The 9,200-nt window shown below is 41.7% G+C and overlaps 1 protein-coding gene across 2 annotated transcripts in view; it reads left to right on the forward strand.

Moving 5' to 3' along the window:
- ARG2 (arginase 2) overlaps positions 1-9,200 on the forward strand; it is a 30,313-nt gene that overhangs the window by 20,357 nt on the left and 756 nt on the right. The window contains exons 3-7 of one of the 2 annotated variants that reach the window (XM_011232124.3): positions 1,885-2,062; positions 4,670-4,829; positions 5,758-5,852; positions 6,032-6,136; positions 7,131-7,264. In XM_011232124.3, the coding sequence (XP_011230426.1) occupies positions 1,885-2,062; positions 4,670-4,829; positions 5,758-5,852; positions 6,032-6,136; positions 7,131-7,264 (672 nt within the window). Of the gene's footprint in view, positions 1-1,884; positions 2,063-4,669; positions 4,830-5,757; positions 5,853-6,031; positions 6,137-7,127; positions 7,265-9,200 lie in introns of both variants that reach the window. The other variant, XM_002925099.4, reaches the window with a different exon arrangement.

Consider the following 9,200-nt stretch of genomic DNA (forward strand, 5'->3'; position numbering starts at 1 on the left):
CCCCCCCTTTTTTTTTTTTTTTTAAAGATTTTATTTCCGAGAGGGAGAACATGTGTGAGCATGAGTGGGGGGAGGAGTAGAAGGGGAGGGAGAAGCAGACTCCCCTCTGAACAGGGAGCCAGATGCAGGGCTCGATCCCAGGACCCTGAGATCATGACCTGAGCAGAAGGCAGACGCTTAACCAGCTGAGCCACCCGGGCACCCTTGATCTTAATCCAGATCTTTAACACAAATCTCTGCCAGTATTACTATCCTGTGTCCACTTCTCCTCCACCCCACAACATGCCTGGACTCTAGTTTCAGAAGCAGGGCCTTAAGGATACAGCTATGGTAACATTGTTTTCTGATCAGATCTGTTCATGAGAGAATTGGATTACTTAGGCCTAACCCTAAAATTGGCACCAACCAATTTATAGATATTTGGCTACATGGCAAGAATGGTACTTAGGTAAAAAATGTACAGTGACTGGTGGCACAATTCTTCGGAATACGTGAAATCTAAGAGTGAAAATATTATAGCATATTATCAGAATATATCACTAGTTATTTCAAAACATTTTTTTTTTTTAAAGAGAAGTCTATGCTTTTATTGACCAAACAGGCTACTTGATGGGGGTTAAGGTGGAGGAGTGGGTGGCCCAGATGGTGGGCCAGCCACGTTCATGGACACAATTGTACTTGGAGGAGGACTCGCCCAGGTAGCGGCTGATCACCTTGGACTTGATATCCACGTGGATGAAGGTCTTGCTGTTGTAGAGGCCCACCATCTTGGGCTGGACGTTGCTGTCCCACACACATGTATTGACCATCTCTGGCTTCTCTGTGAGCAGTACCTCCTGGTTGGCTCTGTGCAGGCGCTGCAGCGCAGTGCAGCTGCCACTGCCACAGCTGCTGTGTCAGCTCCTCGGGGGATGTGGCCAGCAGCTGGTCTAGGTGTGTGTTGCAGTAGGTGAACCTGTAGGACGCTTGCTGCTGCCACTGCTTTTCTGCCATCTTGTTGGTTTTTTGGAAGACTTCTCACTTGTTCTTAACAGGGAGGAATCAAGAGGGCTTCTTTGGGAAACTGTAGTCAATGTATGCTTTGGGGGAAGATGACCTGAATTTGGGTCCTGCTTCTGCCACTTAGCAGTTGTGTGATTTGGAGATAGAATGGCATGTTTTAGTTGCCTAACAGGATTTTTGTGAGTTTAAGAATTTATGTCAAGTGGGTCAACTCAGTGGCTCAGTTGGGCATCCAACTCTTGGTTTCCAATGGGGTCATGATCTCAATGTTGTGAGATCAGGCCCCATGTTGGGCTCTGTGCTCATTGTGGAGTCTGTTTGAGATTCTCTCCCTCTCCTTTACACCCCCGCCCCTGTTCTAACAAATAAATAAATTCTTTAAAAAAATTTACATCAAGTAATTAAAACACTGCCTGGGACCTTTGTAAGTAACAGATGTTTGACATTTCTCCTCTAGGATGCTTGAGATCCTCAGATTGGTCTTTTATTTAAAAAGTTTATAACATGAAAATTTGTATTTTTGCTCTAAATTAACAGTACTTAATTTTCTGTAAATCCTGTTGGTTCCTCTTGGTATTTTACTTATACTCTATAACTCTGGGATATCTGAGGTCTAATTGCCACCAATTTTGTGACTGTTAAGTTAAATCAGTAGATGTTTCTGGGGTTCACTTTCCATATGCCAGCTTCTTTGTCTGCAAAATGGTGTTCCTAATGGGATCTACCCCCACAGGACTGCTGGGAGGACTGGGATCCTCCTGCCAGAGTCACGTGAAAATGAGTATGACATGCACTTTGTCACAAGTTCTGATTTGTGGCCCAGGCCAGTAAGAGTTGGAATAACATATGCAAGTAATCTTGTCATCCCCCTTTTGTTTGTAGGCTGCCGCCTAAAGGATTTTGGAGATTTGAGTTTTACTCCAGTCCCTAAAGATGATCTCTACAAGAACCTGATAGTGAATCCTCGCTCAGTGGGCCTTGCCAACCAGGAACTAGCTGAGGTGGTTAGTAGAGCCGTGTCAAGTGGCTACAGCTGTGTCACAGTGGGAGGAGACCACAGGTAAGCTGGGGTGCAGGGGTGGTGGGGACCTGGATTGTATGGTGCTTTGGGCTAATCAGCTAGCTTGTCTCCCCACTTAAGAGGACAATACCCTTCAGAATTCTTGTGGTATGATGTGCTTAATAGCATTTTAATATCTAGGATCCTGAGCTGCTGGAGGCACCTGCAGTTTTCATTGTAAGACATATTGTATAGTATGAGGTCAAGTTCAGAGGTAGACTAAGCAGTCTTTAAACACAGTGTGTTCCTGTTTCATTATGTGCCAGTTATCTCTAATCAAGTCTTTTTGAGGAAGAACTGTCTTATGACTTTCACTTGGCTATTCGGGAGAATTAGAAGGATCCATCAGTAGTCTGAATTTGGTTTTTGTTGTTGTTGTTAAAGCATTTCTGCTAACGTGTTACAGATTTCCCACTTGCCGTGTGACTGTGTTCTCTCCCTTCACAGCATGGTCCCCTAGGTGACTAACAGAGCCCTTCTCTTCGTGAGTGAGCATGTACTTTATGGACACTGCTTGGTGTGTTCTCAGACAATGCTAGGGATTGTGGAAATTGTGATCTATTAGGACTAGATGAAATAAATACACATTGAATGAAAAAACATATTGAATTCTATAGAATTTCAGAGAAGGAAGAGATCATTCTGGGCCAGAGGAGTCCTATTTGAGCTAAGTAATAAAGGTTTTTGGTAGAGAGAAAAAGAGCATTAAAATACTAGGAGTACTGGGCACTTCCTATGTATTCTCATTTACCCCTCATAATGCCTTGAGGCAGATACAGTTTTACCTAACTTAACTGCTAGAACACTGAGGGACAGAGGTCAGATAACTTACCCAACTTCTAGAACCAGGAAGTAGCAGGGTGGGATTTAAATTCAGTGTGACCTCTGAAGGCAATTACCTTTTCTTCTGAGAGCCAATCTAGTAAGTACTCCTGTGACGCAGAGAGCTTTTCTGGTCCCTTAACAGAAGCCGAATCTTTGTGACAATTCTAAGTGCAGGTAGATTTCCTCACTAGGAGTAAAATTTTAGGTATAGTAAGAGAGCAGTCCCGGTTCTCCATAGCTATCAAATTAAGTCATCCTCTTAGCTCAGTGCTGTCTCTCATTTGTATTGCCTTTCTTCTGATTGTCTATTTGGGAACTGCTTATCAATGTGACTGTCATGGTCTTTGGCTTTTCTTTTGTCTACAGCTATCGATTGCAGCCCTGTCACTATTCCCTATTCCCTGTTCTGTGCTAAAACCTAGGCTATCTGAAGATTCTAGAAAGGAAGGGATGAGTATATGAACTGAACAGATATTGAACATTTTGAAGAAAGGAGGTATCTTTAGGTCACCCTGCTCCTTTTACACAGTAAAAATTATTCCCTTAGATGTCAGACTAACTCTGACTTAAGACAATATTATTATCCCATTCTTCTAGAAAAAGGAAACTGTCTAGCAAAACTAGATGACTTGTCCTAAATCCCTGGCTTTCTGGGAAAAACCCCAGTTGTCTGACTTAATCCACTGATTTTCACACTAAACTGTGCTATCCTTCAAAAAGGCCCTATGTGGAGCATGGAGCTTAAAATGCTGTCTCATGCCATACTAAGAAGGATAGCTGTAGTTAGTTCCTTAAGTGCTTAAGTTGCATTTCCCATCTATGTCAAATTCTTCAGTTACTAGGAAGCCAGGCAGCTTTCCAACCACGATTTCATCAGCTATATTCCTACAACTGAGACAGGACAGTTGGCCAATGTACACAGAGTCCAAGGACAAGGAGAGGCAAAAAAATAAACACTGGTATTTGAATGCCATGCTAATAAATAGAAGATAACATGCAAATAAATGTTTACTCAGTTATCTAAATGAGGTCTTTAATTGGGTTCCCGTTAATGTCTTTGATACTTCCTAAAGGAAATGTCAAAATTAACTTTCTAAAAAGCTATAATGCAAATTTTTATCCTTAAAAAGTAAATGACTGGGGCGCCTGGGTGGCACAGCGGTTAAGCGCCTGCCTTCGGCTCAGGGCGTGATCCCGGTGTCATGGGATCGAGCCCCACATCAGGCTCCTCTGCTGTGAGCCTGCTTCTTCCTCTCCCACTCCCCCTGCTTGTGTTCCCTCTCTCGCTGGCTGTCACTGTCTCTGTCAAATAAATAAATTTTAAAAATCTTTAAAAAAAATAAATAAAATAAAAAGTAAATGACTGATTTTTTTAAAAATAATTAGCTCTCCCTTAAGAAGTATTAAGTATTTGTGAGTTGTTATATATAGAACATATCATTTAACTGGATTTCATTCATTGAACAAATACTTGAGGTCCTTTTCTGGCCCAGGGCTAACGGATCTAATTTTTGGGATTTGGGGGCAGCAATGACATCTGTCAAACTAGAAGGGTAACCAGTCAACAAGCTTTGAGTCTTTGGAACCTTCCCTTTCTCCCTAACTCACTCAAGGTTAATCTCTGGGAACTACAGGCCCTGGGACTTTTGGTCATCCAAACCCAGCCTTCCTCTGAGGCCCTGACTTTGCCCTGAGGACTAAGTGTGAGCAGCACTGAGGGTATTTGTTATTGGTGATGTTTGCCAAGCGCAGGGCCTCAATTATTGTGTTTGTTCCTTGTAGCCTGGCAATCGGTACCATTAGTGGCCACGCCCGGCAGTGCCCAGACCTTTGTGTGATCTGGGTTGATGCCCATGCTGATATCAATACACCCCTCACCACTTCATCTGGAAATCTCCATGGACAGCCAGTTTCATTTCTCCTCAGAGAACTACAGGACAAGGTCAGTGGGCTGAAAAGGCTAAGTGGCTTGCTTGCAGGGGTTACGCTGGGGCTTTGAGGAACTAGTTCAGTAAGGTTTTTATGAAGGATGGGCTGATGGTGGTGGTAGAAATGTTTAGTATTTCTTCATTTGTTCATCAAACATTATGGGCCAGTCTACTAGATGATAGGGATATAAGGAGGACTAGGCCATGGTCCCTGCTCTTGGGAAAGGGGGTGTGTGTGTGTGTGAGTGTGTGTGTGTGAGAGAGAGAGAGAGAGAGAGAGAGAGAGAGAGAATATTTGCAAGAAAGGGAAGTGGCAGTGGGTAGTAACTCTAGTGACTGATACACCCACGGCAGGACTTCTTGGTTAGAGGCTCCCAGGCCTGCCTCACTCTCAGACCCATCGTCTAGAGGAAAGCAAAACCATGATTAGGTAATGCTTTCCTAGGCTGGTCAGAAGATACAGGAATCCATGTTATGCATAGACTAGAATCTGTATATCTTTCCCCTCAGTGAGGGACCAAGTTAAATCAGGATAGTACAAGTTATTCATTAGGTACAATTTGTGTTTTGGCTGTAGACAATTTAAGATGGCAACCGGGTTGTGTTTCAAGAACCAATCTGTAAACAATTCAGTAATGTACAAAGGGGTGGAAAAGGGCTCATCAGCAGTATTCCTGCTATTTAGATAAGTTAATGAGAAACTGTGGCCACCTTAGGAGAAACTTTTTTTTTTTTAATTCTGAGAAATCTGTGCTCTTCAGCTGCCTTCTGAATCATTCCCACTTGTATAAGTTCTCTTTCCCAGATCAAGTGGGTCTTGGGTTGCTTTAAGCATATCCTGTAGGTCGGAGAAAGCAGACTGCACACATGGGGAAGCACACGGTGAGTATGTTGGTGAGACCAAGAATCCTTGATGAGTCCAGTCCATTCCTCTTTTGACAGGTACCACAACTCCCAGGATTTTCCTGGATCAAACCTTGTATCTCCTCCCCAAGTATTGTGTATATTGGTCTGAGAGACGTGGACCCTCCTGAACAGTAAGTTGATACACTGAGGTTAAGCTTTGGGTCTCTCCCAGCCATTTAGGTTCCTTTTGATAGGCTGTTCCTTGCCTTAACATCCTGTAGGTCATTAACAGGACAAACCCCGACCCCAACACATATTTGATTTAAAATGTTCTTTAAACTAAGGACTCCTTCCTTTGTATCTCATACAGTTTTATTTTAAAGAATTATGATATCCAGTATTTCTCCATGAGAGACATAGATCGACTTGGTATTCAGAAAGTCATGGAACAGACATTTGATCTGCTAATTGCCAAGTAAGTAATTTATAATGGATGTCTACTTCCAAAGGGAAAAGTCCCAAAGGAAACAGGGCAGACTCCCAGTGAGCAGCACACTTTAGCCTATCTCTTGAGGACAGCAGCTTTTCTTTTAAAATAAAAGCAAAATATGTACACATACAAAAAACTCCAATAATCTGGAAAGGGAGAATATGAAACCTAGGTCCTATTCTTCCTCTGGGGTTGGGAGGGGGTTTCCTTGAAGTCATTGCCTGGCCCCTCTGTGTCTCATGAATTTCTCCTTAGTTCCATTTTTAATGCTTCTCTTTTGAGATGGGAAGCACGCATTCAACTGTCCCCTTCTAAGCTCACTGTTGCTTCATCTGAAAGTTTTTACATTGAGCAAATCTTGTTAATATAGAAGGATGGCAGATAAATGCCAATCAAAGGCTAGTTTTAAGAGCATGCTCTCAGTGCTGAGTCTTTATTTCCAAGTGATTAATGGCATACTATCAGGTAGCAATTACATTTCTTAAGCTGTAAGAGATTTTAGTTATCTAGTATATACGTGTTGTATGCTAGTTTCCACTTTTGGACACCTGGGCTAAATTGAAGTTAGAACTGGGAGTAAAGATTGCAGACACCAAATCAATTAAGTTCAGCTGCTGTTACATGGAGAGAATAAGAGCAACTGTAACCTAGGTCAGTCTAACTTAAGTTAGACTTTGTCAGAGCCCAGTCTCATAGGGAAGTGAAGAATTTTTAATGCAAAAGGCTCTAATGCCTAGGTTAAGTCAGAAATACAAACTGGAGTTAGTCTGAGGCACAAAGAAGAAATGGAAAAATTATGAAGTGGTGGGTAGGAAGCTGATATGGTAATACATAGTAACTTCCAGCACAGGAAACCTGGAAATCTGTATTAGCAAAGTACCAGGACTAACAGCAACAAAATCAAGGAGTTGTAACTGTAGGAAGGATCAATGTCCAAGCACACCCAAATTACTATTCTTATCCTCTTCCCCTCAAGAAGACAAAGGCCAATCCATCTGAGTTTTGATATTGATGCATTCGACCCTACCCTGGCTCCAGCCACAGGAACCCCTGTTGTAGGGGGACTGACCTATCGAGAAGGCATGTATATTACTGAGGAAATACACAACACAGGTAAGAAGGGATCAACCTGTTTACTTTGTAAGTAAATATGCTGATGCCTCTTGTATGCCAGAGAGTTTTTTCTACTATTCCACGTTATTACAGATACTGTTTTTGTTTAAAGTTCTTTAAAAACCACATGGTCAGGCTAATAAAGGATAGACATTTAGAGGCATGTTTGGAGCTGGCTCATATCAAAATATGCTAAGGTAGTACTGAATAAAAACTGTCTATTAAATACTTACTAAATACAAGAATAACCTGCCGAACCAATAGTTTTTTTTGCGTTGAATTGTCTAAAGGCAGACTCAGATGAAAAGGCAAGGCCAAATAGCTGTAATTTTTACCCTGACATATTAAGAGTTAGTTCATTTGGAGTTGAGAATGTGGAGTTAAAACTTGCTTAAAGATATTTCAAAGCTGGACAGTATCTTGGGTCCTTTCATATTAGGGTAAACCTTCTACTAGAGCTTGTTTGACAGGCGTTTTAATATAGGGATACTAAAGACGAATGGTTGACAAAAGATTAGTAAAATGAATGCTAGATTAAGAGTGACTGCACAGGTTACTGTCCCCACATTCATACTTGTTTGCAGTTTCCATTTCTGTCAGAAAGCTAGTTCCTGAAGGTTACTTTAAATTTTGCAAGGAAAGGTCATTTAAACAACTACCACATGATACTTCAATACCATTTCTTCATGAAATTGGGGTCTAAACAGCAGAGAGAACCCACAATGAAAGGTCTAGAGCTACGGGGAAAGCTTGAGGGGTTGGGATAGATAAGGAAATGGTCTCTCTAGAGCCTACTGAAACTTTCGGCACTGAAGGAAGGAAAAGAATGCTTACATTTATCTGGTCTGACAGTAGTAAGATAATATCTAAGATTGTGGGTCTGAGAATGAGACTAACAGTTGTCCTTTGGTTAGTGGTCAGTGAACCTGCGTGTTCAATTCTCCATTTTGGTTTCCAATGACCCTACCTAGAGCAGAGGTTAGTAACCTCTAGTAGTTAGATGGGGTAGTGGTCACACCTTGTCTCTCCCTCCCCTGCTACATTATTCTATTCCAAAAGACTATCATGACAGTTAACTATCTACATAAAACACTTTGCTTAAATTAGAAGGTGGCAATAGTCTGGAAAACATGGGTAGTACATTTTTTTTAATAGCTCAAACACTCTTGATTACTTCTGGGCTATACCAAAAACTCAGGTTTAGTTAGTGGAAATCACACACAGCTCATCAGACACCGAGATGCTAGCACAATGGAAATGCTGCAGTAACATGCTTGGACTATGCACTGCTAATAAGGGATTGCACACTCAACAGATAGATATAATGGCACTGAGCATACCAATGTAATATCAATATCAATAAACCAGTAGGTATATATCCCCATGTTTCTAGGCTTTATGGCTATCCTAAGTGTTCTGATATTTGTATTCTCCAGTACTAGTTAGATGACTTGAAGAGGTAGATTAACTTCACCCAGAATAACCAACTAAAAAAGTTAAATACCTCAGAGAAGTGGGCTTGTGTGTTGGGTGTGGGGAGTAGAAGGCAGGTCTGGATAGGTTCTTCTGGTCTAATCTTCCCTTTTCAAACCCTTTAGTGTAAGTACTTAAACCCTCACAGAAGGTAACAAGTCCAAATTAAAGTATGGCTAAGTCTTCCTTTGACTAAGTGCAAGATACTAGGTCACTATGATGGGACACCTAAAAATCACATCAGACATGGTACCTGCCCTCGGCTCAGACCTGCAAGGATAAGACTAAGAAATGCACTAATAACTATACTTAGGGCATGTGGTGCCTTGAGAGAATCAGAGTTCAAAAATGGGAACCGCTCAAAAGAGATGATCTCTTCACACAACTACATAGACATCTGGAAGGTTCCTGGACATGGCACACATTTTCCCAGTAAGTTGGAAAATCCTTGTCTACCTCTTCC

The sequence above is a fragment of the Ailuropoda melanoleuca genome, chromosome 14 (genome assembly GCF_002007445.2).
Source record: "Ailuropoda melanoleuca isolate Jingjing chromosome 14, ASM200744v2, whole genome shotgun sequence".
In the NCBI taxonomy this organism is placed as follows: domain Eukaryota; kingdom Metazoa; phylum Chordata; class Mammalia; order Carnivora; family Ursidae; genus Ailuropoda; species Ailuropoda melanoleuca.